The sequence below is a fragment of the Takifugu rubripes genome, chromosome 9, assembly GCF_901000725.2.
Source record: "Takifugu rubripes chromosome 9, fTakRub1.2, whole genome shotgun sequence".
Classification (NCBI taxonomy): domain Eukaryota; kingdom Metazoa; phylum Chordata; class Actinopteri; order Tetraodontiformes; family Tetraodontidae; genus Takifugu; species Takifugu rubripes.
The window spans coordinates 1171655-1190935 of NC_042293.1; the positions used below are offsets into that span (position 1 = coordinate 1171655).

The 19281-nt window shown below is 45.3% G+C and overlaps 2 protein-coding genes and 1 non-coding gene across 5 annotated transcripts in view; all 3 read left to right on the forward strand.

Moving 5' to 3' along the window:
• Positions 1-142: 142 nt before the first annotated feature.
• On the forward strand, positions 143-6287 carry malt3 (MALT paracaspase 3). The gene is made up of 15 exons (XM_011606843.2): positions 143-276; positions 477-528; positions 609-742; positions 1187-1325; positions 1401-1576; positions 1851-1953; positions 2320-2352; positions 2470-2673; positions 2944-3121; positions 3246-3320; positions 3436-3563; positions 4322-4471; positions 4857-5011; positions 5462-5578; positions 5670-6287. Exons 2-15 carry the CDS (start codon positions 498-500, stop codon positions 5814-5816), a joined length of 1770 nt encoding a protein of 589 aa, XP_011605145.1. The 5' UTR covers positions 143-276; positions 477-497; the 3' UTR covers positions 5817-6287.
• A 372-nt stretch (positions 6288-6659) lies between these two features.
• On the forward strand, positions 6660-6731 carry trnah-gug (transfer RNA histidin (anticodon GUG)). Its single transcript has one exon. It is a non-coding gene; the product is annotated as a tRNA-His (tRNA).
• Positions 6732-7121: 390 nt separating this feature from the next.
• frmd5a (FERM domain containing 5a) overlaps positions 7122-19281 on the forward strand; it is a 36552-nt gene continuing 24392 nt past the window's right edge. The window contains exon 1 of one of the 3 annotated variants that reach the window (XM_029841904.1): positions 7122-7908. In XM_029841904.1, coding sequence (XP_029697764.1) covers positions 7807-7908 — 102 coding nt within the window. In that variant the 5' untranslated portion in view covers positions 7122-7806. The remainder of the gene's footprint in view (positions 7909-19281) is intronic. The other 2 variants (XM_029841902.1, XM_029841903.1) reach the window with 2 other exon arrangements.

Here is a 19281-nt window from a genome sequence, read left to right on the forward strand (position 1 = left end):
CAACATTAGAAAAGGATAATCTATGATCGATAATTTTAAGAACTCGTGTCCGTTTCCAGTGTAGAACGGGTTAGATATCTTCCCCCCCCCAGGAATGCTCCTGTATTTCAGACATAGCGGTAACGTATCGGCCTGCGCGTGTGTGAGCTCGCGCTCCCTTTCCCGGAAAGGGAAGAGTTTCACCTTTTCGCTTCGTTTTAAGTTATGAAGCGCAACAAGAAAACACACTTTGGCTGAGGCTCGACGGCTGCCCGATTCGTCCGCGGCTGACGGCAGGTACGCACCTAAACACGATCTTACTATCACTTTTTTTTAAAATCCATTTCCCCCCAATTACTCCAGCATTGAAAAATATACTGTCCCGCGAGAAGTTATCGGTGACGGAGGGACATGTTTCAGTCATATTCCTGATTCCGCTATCAGCTCCATCACGGGGTGGTTAAAAATAACCCTTTCCATCAACTTTGACTTCCTAGATCCTGACAGAAGATGCACTGATGTCCAGACCCTGTCGCATGATGATCGGAGGTACGCTATCTCATGGCGTCACAATCGTGCTGTGATTTAAAGGCTTCGGATGACTTAGATTTCCTCTGGGTTTGTTTCAGAGGTTGTCATAGTGAGCCACCCCGTCTCCATGTGTGTGCCCGTGAACCACACGGTTACACTGAGTGTCCGAGCTGAGGGCACGGGTCTCCTCCAGTACCAGTGGTTCACTAATGAAGCCAACGTTGTGTGTGAGGTATGTGGCGTGCGTGCGTGCGTGCGCGTCTATTGTTTTCACGGACTGAGGGTCTTTGGTTTCCATTATTGTGCCGATCGGCGCACGGAACGTGAACCAATAAGAGCGGGTCTTGTAGTCACATTAAAGTTACTTCCAAATATGAAATGTAGTTTAAAACAAAGCAGTCTGTAGTCTAGTGTCTGTAGCTTTAAACGGATGTACTGTGGTCTATGGCACTCATTTTCTGGAATTCCTTTTCTTCAGAAAAATCTCTTGACTGCTGTCATCTAACCTGATAAAACTCAATATTGTGCACTATAAACCTAAAGGGAAAAACACCCTCAAACTTGACATCTTGACACGAGCTCTTTTTAAAAAAAAAAAAGTAATCCAAACACTTAGGTGGCATTAAAGCCTTTAATGTATATTTGCCAAACTGCTTCTTCTATCACCTCTTTCAAGGTGTTTGGTGCCAATGAAGCAGACCTGACTGTCAAAGCCAAAAAAACTAGGCCCTACGTGTGTCGAGTGAACAACCACTTTAATAAGGCAGTCTTCAGCGAATGGGTGAAGCTGAAGGTGTTGGACATCGATAAATCGGGTAAGCGTCGCTCCCTTGTTGCGAAGATTCCCCCCGCGTTGTGCCTGTGGTGTGACGGTTGATCCGCTCCTTCAGGTCTGCCGTCGGACTGGCAGGGTGAGCCGCACATTGCTGTCAACCCCGACCCGCAGACAGTCCAGCGGGGTACTGACGTCACTCTCCGATGCACTGCTTTTGGTATTCCCACTCCTCACTATCAGTGGTACAGGAACGGACAGGAACTGTTGAAGAAGACGGGCGACACACTACAGGTAAACGAAGGCTTTTTACCTACCTCGGTGCAGATAGTGAGCGCTTACACACTCATGGGTGATTGATATATTTAATTCAATGACTGTTGCAGCCTTTATCAGCGATGGAGTTCACTGAGTAAGCCTACAATCAGCATGCTTTTATGTACTGGAACTGCACAGAGACAGACTGGCTGACTTTATTAACCCCAGAGGGAAATGACCTTGTTACATGTTATGTTTACATAAAATGTATGTGCCCAAAAGAACTGAATTGTGTTTTGTTTTTTTGCAGATTGTTGGTGCAACGGAGGAAGATGCAGGATCGTATCTGTGCTGTATATCTAACGTGCTGGAGGAACGGTGGACTGAGGCTGTTGAAGTCCTTATAAGTACCGGTATGTCATATCTGCCTCCTCTTTTATCAGCTTAGATTCTTTTGAATTAACAAGCTAAGAAAAAAAAAAAAAGAGGTATTTCCTCCATACAGCTTTCATTCCACCTGTTAATCATTTCAAGATTTTTCCATTCTGCTTGAGGTACTTTCCCCATTTCTGCTGTGTAAAAGGGAAGTTGTCAGACTCCAAATACTGCTTCATCTGAGTCTTTAACACACAGCAGAAAAGGGATGTCAAGTGAAACTAGCAACTCTGTGTTTTGTCTGTTTACAACTGGTGTTACATTCAGTAGCCATTAGGCTAACCATACTGCTTGTTATGGATACAGGGTCAAATATTGTCTTTTTCTTTTTTCATAACCTTTAGCACAACAGGAGCTTCCTTCCGCAGCATTCACGGGTAAACATAATTAAACTCATTGTCCTGAATTGTTATCATTTTGATCGCAACATAAATGTGGCATGTGTTTGTAGTTCCTCGCGTATTCATTCAGAATTCTGTGTTTATTTGTTTTAGCCACCGACAAGGTTGCTCTACTGATTGGCAACCTGAATTACTCCAACCACCCAAAGCTGATGGCCCCCGTCGTGGATGTACATGAGCTCTCCAACCACCTGCAGCATCTCGGCTTTAGAGTGGTCTCACTGCTGGACCTGACCCGGGAAGAGATGCTGGCCTCCATTATGCACTTCATTAACCTCTTAGACAAAGGAGTTTATGGTTAGTATATAAAGTACTTAAGTATATATTTTGATAGGATGTTATGTTTGATGTTATCTAGCTATCTAGCTATCTAGCTAGCTAGCTATCTAGCTATCTACTAAAAAGGGTAAATTGAGTTACATCTGGCTTTTTGTGAGCCAAAAACAAGCAGCATTCCGAACGCCTCCCATCAACTATTCCAGGATTGCAGTTTAACTCTAAAGAAATGGCATGATCATATATTTTTTTGCCTTTCTTGCTGACAGCAGATTACGCCTCTGTTGACAGGTCTCTTCTACTATGCCGGTCATGGGTATGAGCACGCTGGGAGGAATTACCTCGTAGCTATCGATGCGCCCCAACCGTACGGTCCTGAAAACTGCGTCTGCGTGCAGAGGATCATGCTGAGCATGCAGAAGAAACACACTGCATTAAGTGTAATCCTGCTGGACACCTGTAGAAAATGGTTAGTATTACAGTTCACTGTTAATCCATTTCCTTTACATACTGTCAGTATCAGATGTTTTTGTCCAGATACTCAAATGGTCTATATTTATGTTTATTGGTTTATTTGATCCTTTATTCTAAAGGTATTATCAGGACTGCCTACCATCATGCCTCATGCCATTGGGACCAAGTGGGAACACTGTCTATGGTTATGCCACGTATGCACTTTTTATTAAATACATTATTTAGAAATAAATGTGTTTTCCAATTCAAATGCAGTACCTACATAATATAGCTTTATGTTCTTACAACTTGCTTTGTTAACCTATGCAGATGTGAAGATGCTGAGGCTTTTGAGGTCCAAGATGGGAGGAAAAGTACTGGAATCTTTACTAAATACTTGAACATGCACATCCTGGAGTCAGAAAAGGTCACGCATGTCTTGGAGAAGGTGTCTGAAGGTGAGTTCTTCAAACATCAACATCGTCCAAGTTCTAGAATGAATCCGATGGAACAAGTTATATCTGATATGTTTGAGCGGACGACAGGTGACTTTCAAATGAGCTGGCCAAGCAGTTCTGTGTCGTATACGCAGGACTACGCCAGTATGTGAGGTTGAGCGGTGAGAAGTCATCCTTCCTTCAGAAGATGATTTCCTTTTTAAGTTCTCACCAATATGTGACCTCATTCTGTGGAAATTCACACTGTTGGCTACAGACGAGCATGAAACCTGAGAGCTGCGCATTGCGAGACAGCTGCTATTGGGTCAACCTCTGCCCCTGCTGCCATTGGTTCACTCACAAAATGGGTGCTACCGGCTCCTCGAGGGTCTGATTTGGATTATTATTTGCAATAATGAACTCTGAACATCTTATTTATTAAGAAATGCATGAGAAATACAGAGGTGTCGGTTTCTAAAAATATCCCAGATTTAAGCAAAAGTCAAGGGGAAATATGTAATAAGTTATCTAAAGCTAGTTATTTATATGAGCAGTCAGCCGCCCCGTGAACCCTTTTAATGACTCCACTAGAGCATGTTTGCATGGCCTTGAATCTTATGAGGGGAATTCCCCCAAACTAGTCAGCCGTGTCATCTCATATTCAGCAACTACTCTGTCAAAATACAGTCTTGCCAAATCAAACGTGGAATCAAAACACATGTGGATCTGCGTTGACTTTGCCCAAACTCGCCATCACCCTTCCCGTCTTTCCACACCAGATCTTGGCAGAGACGCGCTGGTCACAGGCAAGCAGGTGGTGGAGATCAAACACACCCTTAAGGAACCGCGTTCCCTCGCTGACCCAGTTCGCACCACGGGGCACACGAGGGAGCTGCACCTGCGAGACATCTGCTGGAGTCAGGCAAACGGTGAGTTCAGGAACGTTTGTGTGCATCAGTTGTATGGTTGGAGACACAGCACCTTTCGGAATATGACGGATTCATTCCCCAGCGGGTCGAACAGAATTACACATCTTTGTCATCACCTTCAGCGAGGGGTTGTTTATTTTCCCCTCCACACTTATGTGACACAACCCATTCAATATTTGTGGTTTGAGGTGTGAATAACCAGATTTGCTTTTTAAAATCAAAACCACAAAAGAATTGTTACTCGGAGCCGTATCGCGTAAAATTAAGAAGTCTTTCTGATGCTTTTGGGAATCAATTATTAATACATTTAATCTTCCATTAACAGACAGGCTGAAAGTCCCTTTGGTTAATGTTTGTGGTTTTTATTTTAACTTTTTTCCCCTAGTGCTGCCACGGAAGAAGCAGATGCTGTTTCTGTGTGGAGTAGAAGTGCAAGTCAGCTTCTCAGCATTGTATTCGAATGTCTTGGTGGTTTTTGCTACTTTAAAGTCTATCTGCAGTCACATCCAAGACTGCACTGTCACTCTGAGCAGCCTCCCTGTAAGTATTCATCACTTTTTATTGTTGTTGGCGATAAAATTTTAGAGCTGTGACAAGGCCTAATTTATAAGAAATGATTATTACAAATTGTATCGTAACACATCATCTGTTTAACTTTCATAAGTGGAATATGTTCAAATGCTGCATTTTCCATTAGTCACCAGGAATTACTCAATGGGGAACATTTGTCCCCACATTTTGCTGTTTCAGGAAGTTCTTCCCATATATAGACTTCCTGTTCTGCCACCGCTACAGACAAAACCGGATGTAGTCACTTATCTCGCGCTGCTTCTCCTTTATTCCGCCCACGTTCTACCACAGAACCTTTTACAATACTACCATCTAGCGGGCGATTTATAAACATGTTCTTGTACCTTCATTTTACACTTAAATAGAAGCGAAAAATTCAGAAGATGATGACAACATTTTTAATATACTATAAATCCTCAGGCAATGAAAGACATCTTTTCGAGGCCCGGAACGTCTTTGGAAATGGACTCTTTGTTATTTAATCCATTGGACAACCCCGACTGTACTTTGCGGATATGTTCTCTTCAAAAACTCAAGGTATGCAGTCGCGAACGTTTTTTAAGTTTACGTTAAATTTTGTGCACCTAGAGACTGCTTTACATATGCAAAATTGTTCTCCTCATCTTAGGAATCACTGGTCATAAAGGTGGATCTGCACTATACTCATATGACAAGTAATCAGCGTCAAACAGAAAGCCAGCAGGTGGATATAGGAAGACCTTTGGTGGCCTCCTGTAAACTCTATAAGAGAAGTCCTTTATCAACTATAAGATAAGGAGACCCTTCTGCCACGACTGTGGACGTTTGAAACGAAAGCAAGCTGCTGCTGCATCCGGCCGTGGCTGGTCCATGGAGAAAGGCAGAAGTTGCTGCTCAAGTTGCGTTTGAAAGGAGCAACAAACCGGAAGACAGTGAAGAGAATGAACTTTAACACTGCAGATCTGTCTTTCTGTAATCAAGCATGTTGTAAATAGTGGTTTAAGGCATCTTATCTCGTCACTTAAAAATCTTTTTTTGCACTTTTGTAGCTAATCATTTTGAATCACATCTGTAAATTATTTTTATTTGTAGAAAGCTGGCCAGTCTACGTAATTTATCCAAATTTGTTTTATACCTATTAATGTCTATATTCCACTATTTTCATCACTACTTTGTCAATGTCAATTTTTTTTCATTGTCTATTATATTATGTTACTTTATGTTATGATGCATATTGCATTTTAAATAAAGTAAGATTTGGCTTAAATATTGACCTTTTTAATTAAGGGTCCATGTGCCTGGATTTTAAGGGTCACAAACCCTCCACAAACTAACAAACATTCATTTTGAAGACCATTTAAACCAAATTAAAAAAGAAATCTCACTCACTTCATATCATCGTGGTGTGAGTCGAAATTGGGTCCAAACATACCAATATTAAACATGAATAACAATATGTTTGAGGGAATTCCAGCTTTAAGCCCTAAGAGTTGTGATCTGCATTGGATTTCAGTGAAATTGAAATCGGCGTCACATGAAAACTAATTTCCACGTTACCATGCGCGTTATAGCCAAATAATGACAGATCTGTTGTGGAATTTGCGCACCGGATGGTGGTGCGACACCTCCCCCGCGGCTCGCCGTGATCGTATAGTGGTTAGTACTCTGCGTTGTGGCCGCAGCAACCCCGGTTCGAATCCGGGTCACGGCAACAGTCACATCATCGAGGTCTCGCTTTTATTCCTGTTTAAAAAAACCTCAACATTACTGATCAAATTAGGAACAAGCGTTCACTGACATCCTTCCTCTTTTTCCTCACCAATATTAGTCGCTAAACGAGTAGTCTGTTGACTACTTTTAATATTTCTGTGGCAAAGGTTTCGCTTTTATGTGCAGCTGGAACTGAAGGTAGAAGGGAGACTACTGATTCCTACAAGGCAAAATGAAATAGCCTCACCTAAATAAAGCGTTTTTCCCTGAAGAAGTGCACTAAGCAACGTTAGCCTGCAGGTGGCACTGGAGCTCGTCCAATCGGCGGTCCGCCGGCTGGAGACGTAAACACGTTTCTACCTGTGCGGAGAGCCCACCTTTAGTTTGGGTTGACGAACATTTCACAGCCTCTAAACAGCCTGTACGTTTACAATTAAACTAGTCAGGTAGGATTGAGTTATCTCTAGACAACTCATTCAAACTGCCCACAAATCACAAGTGCGAGACCCCAAAATTCAGGTTCACTACTCACATTCAAAGCTTTGAAATATTCATGCGTAACATTTTAGCACAATTCCGTCTATGATGAACCTGGTTTAAAATTTTTTTCTCTTTATTGCAAAAATAGAAGAATTCTGCATTAAGCGCATTGTCAGAAAAATAATCCACGGCTATTAAACACCTCCAAGAAATTGCCACAGAGTCCCGTTGGTTCACTTTGACGTCAGTTTCCGCTGGGTCCCGCCCCCCTCGCTCAAGTGGCGGCGTTGAATGGTGAGAGATAATCCCCTGCTCCGTCACAGACGCACACAGACCCGCCAGGGCTGAGCTGTCGCTGGGTCTGGATGCGGGCATCCTCACATTCCTCTCCTCAGATCGGGCCCGCTGGAGGACAACTTACCGGGACGACAATGGTGCGCGCTGCGGCGGCTCAATCCGGTGCTTCTGGTCGCGTAGAGGTCCGGCCATCGCCGTCAATGTGACATTCACTTGGACGTTGCCGTTGAGTTTTATTGTTCTGGTCCTAAAGACGCAGGGGAGCGACGCTTTTTTTTTTCTTCTTTCTTTTGGAAAAGATGTTGAGCCGATTCATGAGTGGCAGCATCAGGAATCTTGAACGGGAATACAGCTGCACCGTCAGGCTGCTGGACGACACCGAGTATACGTGCACCATTCAGGTTAGTCACCTGTCGACCACCGTCCCATTCAGCCAACAGAGCCGCGATTGTGTTTGACCTGCTGGCAGGCTGGGCAGGAGGGGAGGGGCAAAGTGGCAAATACCCCGGTGCCGGAGAGGAGACGAGCTGGACCCAGAATCCAATGATTGAAAGTTACATTTATCATTCCAAATGCGTTTCTCTCAGCCAGACCTCCGCTGCCAACACGCCTCAGAGGATTTGCCGGTGCTCTGGCTTTAAAGGTGTGAGGCATTTATAGACACTTCCCTCATTCCCGTGTTCAGGTGCTGCAGTCCGTCCTGCTGCAAGGGCATTTTTTGCATTTGCAGGGATGCACATGTGTGCCATTAATAACAGCAACCAAGGAAATCATCATTCCGCTCACTGCAACAGGAGCCGTCGCTGGTATCAGAAGCAGAATTAGGCCCCGATGCGACGGCTTGCTTTGATCATTGTGCAGTTGATGCTGATTGTATTTAAACAGGAGGTGAGGAGGGGGGACACATCAATGGGCGGCGGAGACAGAAATCTTCCTTTTGGATGCTCCAGAGTCAGCAATTCCTTTGGGGAATTCCGTAGCTTCAGTATCAAGGAGATTAAAGCTGCTTCACAATATAACTTTTCAACATTTAAGCTGCTATGTGAAGCATCTTTATGACGACATGACTTGTGTCTTGTGGGGGCTACTGAAACGTCTCTGGAACAGCGCCTCCTAATATGGCTGGGTCGTGCCTGTGGGGTCCGCAGCCGGGGTTGTAAACTTGTCTCTGGGATAGCTGAGCTGGAGGTGGAGGCGGGCCAGATGGTCGGCCAAAACCAGCAGGTGCTCCTGTTTGCAGCAGAGTCGCGTGGTCCTGGGGGATGACGTCAGCAGGCCGAAAGGAGGGGAACCGGGGGGGTGGAGGAGGCAGCTCCAGCTCTGCTGTGGATGTTTGGCATCCTGACCATCTACTCACCATTTAGGCCCCATTCGCCCCTCTTTCTGGGTTTTCCCTCCATGCTTTCCCAGCGCTGGGGCACCTAGACTGGGGCATGCAAAGAAAGAAGTAGAACTAGGTCACATATTCTCAGTCACTAATGAGCTCGACATCCCCATGTTTCCCTCTCCCTCCTTTTCACCTGCCCCCTTTTTTTCCTGTTTTTTTTGTTGACTCAGATTTGATTTCCACCAACTGTTCACCGGCTCCAGACGCACGTACTCTTGCCTATCCCCCTTTTTCTGTTTCCCGTCCAACGACCGGGACGCCGCGCAGCCTGCTCCTCCCTGTTAAAGCTGCCTTCAGCCCCGGAAACAGTCCCGGCAAATGAAAAATACAGCACACGCACACACACCGTGGCTGAAGATCGAGGGCTTTCAGAGGGAGGGAAGAAAACGTGTCTCTTTTAAAGCAGCAGCAGCTGCTGTAATGCACAAGCTTAAGTTTTGCTTCAATGAATTATGGATCTCTCCACTGTGTTTGGAGAAGGCAAAAGTGAGCCATCATAATTACGCAGCCCTGCAGATGTAGTCCTCCACCCAGTTGCAGGTTGATGGAAGAGCCTGAAGTCCTCTGTTACCCTCAGGCTCCTTCTACTCTGAATGAATGCAGCAGAGTCAGACACAGCCTCACATTTTTGATCAAACGTCAAGAAAATAGGAGTGAATTCATAAAAAAGGTCAGTTCAGCCACACATTCATGTACATCTGCCCATAATTTAATTATATCTGCTTCATTATTGAGGCGTCTGTGCTGTTTTACTATTTTTGTCGGTGTGAATTGTGACTTTACTGACATAGATAAATGTATTGTTCATGCATAAAAGGATTGTTCTGCTTCCTGTTTAAAGAGTAGGGTGTGTTGAAGCTCCGATCCACTACAGCTGTTGTTTAGGATTAGCATTTCTTCACGGGTTTGCCTCATAGTTTCTGCGCCAGTAATTGTGATGTTGTGTTTATTATGTGTTTCGCGGGTCTCAAGGTTCTTTGAGGGTGCATCTGATGGGTTTGATACAGTCTGATTCATGCTTGCAAACATGATACCTGGTTGGGTTTTTCTAATATCTAGCTTCCTCGGGGGGATCGGGACGGTTGGTGGTATTCAAATTCATTGGACGCAATATTCAACGGAATCTTAAAGTATTAAAGTCTTGAAAAACTGGAAGCTCATCTACTTGCTGATCTCAGGGCGATGGTGGTTCGGGGCTGTTGCTGCGGTCACAAAGATACTCACAAAGCCTTGGAAATTAGCGCTTTTAGGAAAGTAACGTGTTCCTTTAACGCCACTGGAAGGAAGCGGTGATACTCACACCGGCCGATGCTGCCTCAGTGTTCCCCTGTGCTCCTCATGGGATGGCATTTGCATGAAGAAACAACACCTCCGCATAAACAAAACTTCCATCATGCCAGAGTTGGAGACATCTAGTGGTGAGAACGCGATTTACTCAAGGGCATCGTGCACTACTCATGACCTTGAACCCCACCCCCCCTTTACATAGATATACAGTATATTAGCTGAACTTTTTTATTACTTGTAAAGCGATTGATTAAGGGGAGCAGCATGAGTTTTTAATGTAAATATCTGTAAATAAGCATCTGAATGTTTCATGAATTACAACCTCAGGAGAATGTCACGTGTGGTTACCAGCATCAGCATCGGTGATTGGCTGAACCTGAGGCACATGACTGCTTGAGATTAAGGATTACATCACTGGTGCATCCACAGCAGCGCTGCCTGGGACTGACCCGGCTGGCCGCCCCCCTACGAGGTATGTTTCAAGGAGATTTGAACGGAGAAGAGCGGACGCTTCATTCCCACTCCTCAGTCACGTCTGATTAAACTCTACCGGGACCTCCACAGCGCTGTCTGGGATGTGTTGTGTTCCAAAGCTGAACAGGAAGGAGACTGAGCTAGTGCTCACCTGGAGATGAATATTAAACCTTCCTATTAGAGAATTATGTTTCCGCAACCAGCTGCCGAAGAGAAGTGCAGGAAGTCAACGCTGCGATCATCAGCAGCCTGGCAACATCCACCCGGAGCGTAGCCACAAGTCTGGTCATTGCGCACTCAGTAAGACAGCAACATGGCAGTTTTTGGGTAATCAGGTTTCTGGAGCAGGTTCAGGCTACACGCGTAGCAGGCTAAATCCTGAGGGGGGGGCACTCGATGGGTCCTCATGTCCGAGTAGATGCAGGAGTTACTTAATTTTGTTGCTTTAACAAGTCAAACCTCTGCTATCGTCGTTGATGAAGGAATATAGCAGTCATGGTTTCTGGGGTCTGTCATATTCAGCACTGCCGTCCACGCAGTCCAACTTTCTTCCTCCCTTTCTGCTGAGCACTCAGCTCCTGTTTGCTTCTGCTCTTTGCTGTATGGAAGAATCCCGCCTTTGTTCCGCTGTGTACTTCTAGGCCCTGTGCCTCCGCAGACTAATGAGGAAACATGGGGATACACTTTGCCCACACTCAGAGTGAAGAGCTGCACTTCTTGAATCCCTTGGTTTCCCAGCAGCGAACAGGCGCCGCGGCGACGTGCGAGTGATTCCGCCGCGCTGCTCCGTGGGATGACGTTGGCGTCCTCCACCAAAAGAAAGGGTGATGTTTGTGTCTTTGTCAGCACAGCCACATTGCTGGACGAGCGGCTCCCCCATGCCGCAGTTGCTTTGTTATGCAGATTAATAGTAACACGGGCGTCGTCGGCGCTGAGGCCAGGTGCTGAGCTGAAAACACGCGGCAGCTGTGACGCTCCTTTGTTGCCGCCGAAGCTACTCGATGCAAATGTTGAGTCCTCAACTCTCAGTCGCTTTAGCGCCACCGAGCTTTTATGTCATCCGCGGGAGCATTTTCCAGTTAAATCTGCTGTACTCCTAGAAAAGATGTCTTTTTTTTGTCCTCCTGCTGTTTCTCCTCCTTCATGCCCTCCTCTTCAGCCACCAGGCTCGGCTCTGCCTCGTTATGCTTGTTTCTGCTTCATGCAGTTGAGCTAAAAGTTCTTTCTACCATTCTCCCACGCTAACGTTACAGTCTGGTTTACGTGATAATCTTCAGCTCTTTAACGAACGACTCTTCAGATACAAGACGGCAGAATGCTTGTTGGGACCTTTTTTATATATGTCACTGCATCTTCACCTCATTTATTGTCCTTCATTGTCTAGACAGGCCATGTCTGTCAGGTGTGCCCCCCAAAAGGTCGGTGTTGCACATACCCACCCAAATTAAACCAAATGGGCATTAAAAAAAAAAAAAATTTAAGGTCTGAAAGCTAAGGTTATTCCTGAATTGTGCAGCAAACCGACAGAGCTGCTTCTTTACTGTTGTGATTTCCGCCTTCATTCGTTTGCATATATTTGCATGCTATGTCATCCATCATTCAGTGTTTGATTCCCATTTTCTAATCAAATTAAATAAATGCTTCAGTGGCCTCTGTTGTGTCTGGGCCTGCAGATTACACTCAGGGCTATGTGTGCATGTGGTTGGTCTCTTTTTCCTTTGTGTGGTGTGTGTGTGTGTGTGTGAGCAGCAGTCAGAAGCGATAAGTGTCTCTGGAGAGCAGATAGATGAACACACACACAGGAGACAAAGAAGCTGGCCTGTGCAAATACACAAGGAGCCCCAGACAAAGCCAGCTGTCCTCTGCAGCGTCCAGGCTGCAGAACAACAGTAACTCTGTGATCACCGTGACAAAAATGCTTCATTCACCTGTGCTTTCGATTTATAAGCCACGTTTCTCCTGTTCTTAGGTCATATTTAGACCTATTTTTGACGTCAATATCTTTTATTAGCAGGTGCAGGGTTTTTAGTACTCAGCACACACACGGTGTAATTTATAGTTCTGCTGATGCAACATTTCAGGCTCCTGCAGCAGCCTCATTTGCATTAGAAGAATAAAGCATGGGATGTCTGCCTGCCATGTGCAGGGATCACCCATGCTTCTTTTCCTTCAGTCACGATGAAGGTTGGAAATGAGGAGAAGCGCCGCTGTTCCTGCGAGACTAAAACCTCTCTCATCTTCAGAACCACAGATGCGGAGCGTCCGTCAAACACCTTTTTTCATTCAGTTCAGAGAATCCCCAGTCGGTGTCCTCAAATGTTGCGTAATTGCATCAGGAGGACGTTTCCACATCATGCAGGACAAAAAAAAAAAAAAAAAAAAAACCCTCAAGGGGCGGCAAGTACGCCACGAGTTTAGGGTTCGTCCATACGATTGTCACTCTGACTGTCTCTCTGGGCTGTTTATGTCATGACTGAGAGACAAGAGGATCTGATGTCTGTGCTGTTAGATGCTCAGTTCATTTGATGCTTCCTTGTCTCTGTCGTGCACTTCCTGCCAGATGCTGAGCAAAGATCTCAATGACTGGAGTCTGAAGCTAGCGCTGGCGCGAATCTATAAAAGCCCTGTTTTTTTCATTTTCAAATCCAAGTTGAGCTGCTCCAGAGGTGCCCTGTGATGATGCTTTGCACAGAACACCCATCGTTCTCTGAAAAACTCAATGAGTCTCCAAAATGAACCGTTAAGTGTTGCTTTAAAGAGCTGAATGGGAGTCATAGAAACCATTTTATACTGTAGGAAATCTTGTAAGTCAGCTCCAAAAGGCCCAAGCACAGTCAACATCTGGTTTAACCACCAACCCCAGGTTGCTACACTGATGGTATGTGTTCAACTCCCAAGTCTACAGGGTTAATGAGCAAATTGGCCTCCTGGATGGCGGTCCAGGAAAGACCAGCATTTGATGACACGGTTAGTAACACCTCCCTGCTTATCTGCGAATTAGAGCCACAAATATCTCATGATTTGAGTTTGCATTTGCTTGACTACAGTGGTAACTAACTGCATGGTGCAGACGAACAGGATTTTAGTGGAATGGATCCTGTTTGAATAAATGACGGAACATCACCATCATAAATGCTACTGCAGTTTGTAAATCCACTTCAGTTAACGACAGCATGAATCCTCCATCACCAAATGCCTTGACATTCATCTTATTGCTGCCATGTTGTTGGTGGGTCTATTAAATCCGAGCTCCCGTCCCCGCGCTCCCGGGCCTGCAGGAGCCGAGCAGCTCTGAACGAAGGTCTGCCACCAACCGCCACGTCATCGGTGGGCACCGGCGAGCTCGTTCCACTGGCTGTTTGACACGATGTGTTTTCTTTTCCTTGTTTGTTGTTGGGGCATTTGGTGTTTGGACTCACCAGCGCTTCCTTTACACACAAATATCACAGTCTATATCCTAATGTCTACACCCACCCAACTAAGTGAGCTGACCCTGTTGACCCCTGCTTCATTTACCAGCAACGTATTGAGTCTATGTGTTTATGTTTATGGCACACTGACTCTCATATATGAAAATGAGATGATGAGAACAAGCTGTCAAGAATAGCATCAGTTGGAACCAGGCTGTGTGTGCCGAACTGGCTCAAAATCCTCCGAATTCAGCCAGTAGTTGCATATTTTTGTCTTTGCTTTGGATAGAGGTGCACCATATGGCAGGGGAATGGATGTCTGGAGGGGATTCTTTCAACAGCGACGCTTCCCCTCTCAATAAACATGTATTCATGGAGCCTGCCGCTCCGGCCATGGTGGGAGACAGGTGCCGCAGAGTGGGAAAAAAGAGACTATTTGAACAGCTATCCAACAGTCTCCCAGCGACGCGTGTTTGCCGCTAACTCCAAAATGTCAGCGTCACAAAAGTGCTGTTATTGCAGTCTGTTGAGTTGGCAATGATCGGCTGAGCTGCAGACGCAGACTTGGTCGTCACGTGGTGCTGTTTGTTGCTGACTTTCTATTAAATTCCCTTTTATATAATCCAAACTCGTCCCAGGATCCTCCAAGGGGGGGGAAATGACTTTATGTGTTTAATAATGTTCACTCAATTTACTCAATAATGCTCAACTTTCCTTCCTTTAGACTGAAGTTTAAACTTAAAATTGTAAAGAACAATATTAATGGTGGAATCTCTCAGTGCCGCCAGATGCAGCGTGCACGTGCACGTGCGTATTGGAGCAATTTGAATGCAGTTTGGGGACCGAGCAAATCGATATGTAAGACTCGATTACACATCCTCCAGGCTGTGGGGACGCTGATGAAGCTGCTGATGAAGCTGTTGTTCGGGTTAAGGGTGTGTGTGTGTGTGTGTGTGTGTGTGTGTGCATGGGGGGGGGTTGTAGGTAGGTAAGCATTTTTTTTTAGCACCGGTCATCCATCAGCACAGATACACAACACAAATTTGACAGGGATGTGGGCTTAGCCTCCCCCGCCCCCACACGCCACCTCAGGAAAAATGTGGAGTTAATGAATCATGAATACATTCTGTGACTATCATTATCCGATCTGTCGGAACCTCGCATGCAAACCCTCCGGGAAGATGAGGCGATATATATCTGTGTTACTCATACCGCGCTGCTGTTATTGCTTTCCTAAGCCAAACAGAGCGGTGCGGAGTTTACCGGCCCAATCCCCACTTGAAGGTTCAGAACAGAGACGCGCTGAGGATCTTTTTTTTTTTTTTTAGGAAAAGGGCAGAAATAGCACTTTACCTTCTGATGCCGCCTGACAATGGGCCGATCAGTCTGGTGTTAGACAAGCGGATCATTACCCAGATCATTAACAAGCGCATATTCTGAGTCATCAGTGCTTTCTGAGGGACTTGACAAGAGCTCGGTGGGTGAAACACACACTGTAATGAATTCTGTGCACTTTCAGAGGCCTACGTGCACTGGAAAAGCTGCTTCCCACCTGAGCATTGCGTCTTCAGCATCTGTATTGACCACCCTCTTCCTCTCCTGCCTCCTGTGGGCTTTCTTGAAACGCATCTACGCTAAGCATTAACTAGCTTCCATAATTAATGAGGGTGGCTAACAGGAGAGTGACAGCGCAGCGTTGTGGAAGGGCCCCAGGAGTGCCCTTTAAGACATTCCATTACCTAAATCCCAGAGCCTGCAGTGGCACTGGAGCTGCTGCCCAGGCTGGGCGTCCTAATGACATTGTGCAGCAGCGCTCATAGCTGTGTTCTCCAGGAGGTGCCATTACGCTCAGATTATTCTTTGTTATACCTATAAATCACGCCGAACAACTCTCTGTACAGTTATTCTCCCGGAGCGGAGAAATCACGTGTATTTACTGCCGCGTGCCTTTTCGCCCCTCCATCACCCTCCTCACCAGAGCACTGCAGTCATTTAGCAGCACGTGTAACGAGAGGCGCGCACAACTTTTTGAAGGCTGCAGTAAACTTTGGATGCGTGGAGACGAGCGTTTCCTCGTCAACTCGTGGGAAAGGGCGCCGGTCCGTCCAACCGCCCTTTCCCCTTTTTACCAGGAAAGGTATTGATTGTAATGGTCGTGAGTCTAGATTATCAGAGAATTTGTGACATTGCAGGACTCACTGGAGTGCACTCGTTTATTTAAACAGCCACGTGCAACCTTGAGTGATGCTAATTGTATCAAGTATCATAAATAACCGTTCTTGCGTTTTAAAGCGGGTCAATATTTGCACAGGGCGTAACAACGTCCCGCACCTGACCCAGGAACAAACTTATTAAAATAACCCGCCCCACCTTTGAGCACATTATAACACCCACAGCTATAAACAAGATACGATTCTTGCTTATTAGCTGTCTATAGAGTGTTTAAGAATGGAGAATGAAATTCTTTGAAGACTCTAAATATAAAATGTCGTCATGGAAACCGCGGTTGCTCATTGAATGAAGTGTCCAACCTCGCTGGTCTTTCAGTAAAAGCTGCCTACGTACCTTATTTGTAGACTTTACTATCACTGCTCATCTTTTCGTGTTGGCTTCTTCACATCTGGACTTTTACACACCTTTTCTGCCGATTGGATAAGTTAGCGTGTTTCTCTGGCCCACTTGAAACCCCCAGGGTTTGGGAGGGGGGGTTGGGCCAAGACCTCAGCCTTTCCCCCCTTAGTGCTTGGCACAACCGCTGTTCCACTTTTCCTGCCTCTCCACTCACATGAAGTGATTATTTTGTCTGTAATTTACATTGATTATTGAAACAGTTAAAGGTAAAGAGGGGTCGGCTAATATTGCGCCAGCTCGCAGGTTTCATTAAATTCCTTCGCAGATGTCGGCTGAGCACAGAAATATTCCGACGGTGGAAGGACACCAGCGCCACTTTCCGGCTCCTTCGTAAATCTTGTCTGCGTTGCCGTGCTGAGTGGGCGCTGGAGGTCACCTGTCAAGGTTACTGCCTGATGAGTCACAGTCGGAGGGAATTGGGAGGGGTTGACAGCAGGAGAGCGTTATTCTAGCCTTACCTTAAATCTTTTAATACATTAGCTACGCAGAAGGACAGATGGATGTGGTGTTTGCTCAGCAGAATACTAAAACAGCCGGCCCGTATATCTCGCTGCTCTGTAATCAGCTGGTGAATAAAAATGGACATCAAACAGAACATTTATCGCAGCGTTTTCCACCTTAAGTGTGCCTCTTTAAATCACGCCCCCCATTTATCTGCGAGTTTGTGTTCCCTGTGACCTTTGCTAAAGATGTGGATTATTTCCTCAATCAAGATGGTTTATGTAACTGCCGGCTTGAGAGGATTATGGAAACGCTTAATATATTCCAGCGACCCACGAAGATCCGGACCTACTTACGCCTATATGTCGTGTCAGTGATCATGCGTCTGCCGTAAACGAGCTTGGCTTTCACTAATCTCATCGTTTGACATTTGATTAAAATCTAAATATGAAACACTTGATAAAGGCAGCCTTTGAATGTACATGTACTCTTTTATAGAGACATCACGTTTGGATGTATTTTAATTATGTTATAAACAGTTTGATCATTGGATATTTATTAAAAATGTGGCCAAAGTCGCAGATTTATAACTATTGAAAGTACACAATTATCACAAATGAAAGTTCTACTATATCAAGTGAACATTAATATTCAGTTGATAGGAAGTCCTATAGGTGCTCTTTCATTTTTCTCCTCAACAGTCAAAGCAATTTTAGTCTCTCTGCAGTTACCATGGTAACAGATACTCTGATTGTATCTTTTTTTACTAGAACTCTGCTATTGTGAGAGTAAAATTGCAGTAAACTTCCCTTAGAAACCTGCTATTTCTATAGTATAGTTACTTTAAGCCTCATCGGGGTACAACGACTTGAAAACCATCTGGAGTCCCAACAACTGAAGAAATAACCCAGGTCCAGTGGTTCTCTTCCCCCAGACACCTACACTCTGCAACACCGGCACCTCTTTGAAGAGATGATGAGCACGGATTCCTGGCATGAGGAACAAAGCAGGTTTCATCTTTCTGAGGATACAGAGAGGAGGGAATCACAAAATGTCAATGCGCGCTAGTGTAGCGCGTTAAAATAGCGAGGAAGAGCTGAAAAGAGAGGCGAGGAGCAGAAAAAGAAGAGGCAGAAGTCCAGATTCAGTGGAGGTCTGGAGCTCTGAGCAACATCCTGAGCAAGTGCAAGGAGGAGTTGAAGTAACAGATACAGGAGAATGTAAAGAAATTACTTAGAAAATCTCTCGGACTGTAAGAAGATGTCTAATTTTATCTACCTAAACAAGCTTTTAAAGTTCTCATTGTTATTCCTGAAGGGTGGCCCTGGGAGAAGTGACATTGTTGTGTCCTCTGAGTTCTGTCTCGCTGCCGTGCCCGGTCGCCATGGCAACTGCTTGTTTCTTCCCAGGTTTGCTGTGTCATGCGTAGCCAGCGACTCTGCGTGACGTAGCACTTCCTCGCTCCTCCGGCGCGACCCTGGCTTAGCTTTATTATGACACACCGTCCGGGGAAGGAATAACAAGAAGTCCGAAGGCGCACAATTGGTGTCAGGTCTTTCTTTCAGCACGAAAGTGGAGGCACGAGAGCGAGCATGGCCCACGGTTAAAAATCCACTTGTCCTGGTTCAGTAATTAGGGCCTGAAGGGTGCATCATCAGCAGGTTCTGCTCCCTCAGTGCTCCAATGGGCTCAAAGAGCCGATGGATGACGTGATCCGAGGGAGGCAGAGGGAGAGGCACTGATGATTAAAAAGCCTCATTACATGGTGGTAATGAGATCAGAATTTGGAGCCCGAGGCTGCTGGTTTGCTGAAGAACCAACTTGCTGCACGCTGAATAAGTTTTATTGCACGTGGGTTTGTAATAAACAAAAACCTTTCCAGGTGAAAGTGCCAAAAGCCTCCTGTATTTGACGTTATTTTACAATATAAGTCAGAATTAATGTGATTTAGTGACCTTAAACCGCTAAACTGCTATTTAAATCATCTCTTAGGGACGATCAAAACGTCAACAGTGACTTGTTACTTTTAATAATGCAAATGAAAAATGTTGCCTGAGCAGGATTACAACCTGTTTACAAGTTGTTGTTTTTTTTATTAATTACGAGGTGTCAAATCGCGTGAGAGCGTTGTTTGTAAGTATTAA

What these genes read in the sequence shown, in the direction of transcription:
- malt3 (XM_011606843.2), top strand. Translation starts at nt 498, where the DNA reads ATGTCCAGACCCTGTCGCATGATGATCGGAG. An exon ending in CTGGACACCTGTAGAAAATG is followed by an intron (nt 3,122 to 3,245) that starts GTTAGTATTACA and finishes TTTATTCTAAAG; the next exon opens with GTATTATCAGGACTGCCTAC. An exon ending in CTGCTGGAGTCAGGCAAACG is followed by an intron (nt 4,472 to 4,856) that starts GTGAGTTCAGGA and finishes TTTTTCCCCTAG; the next exon opens with TGCTGCCACGGAAGAAGCAG.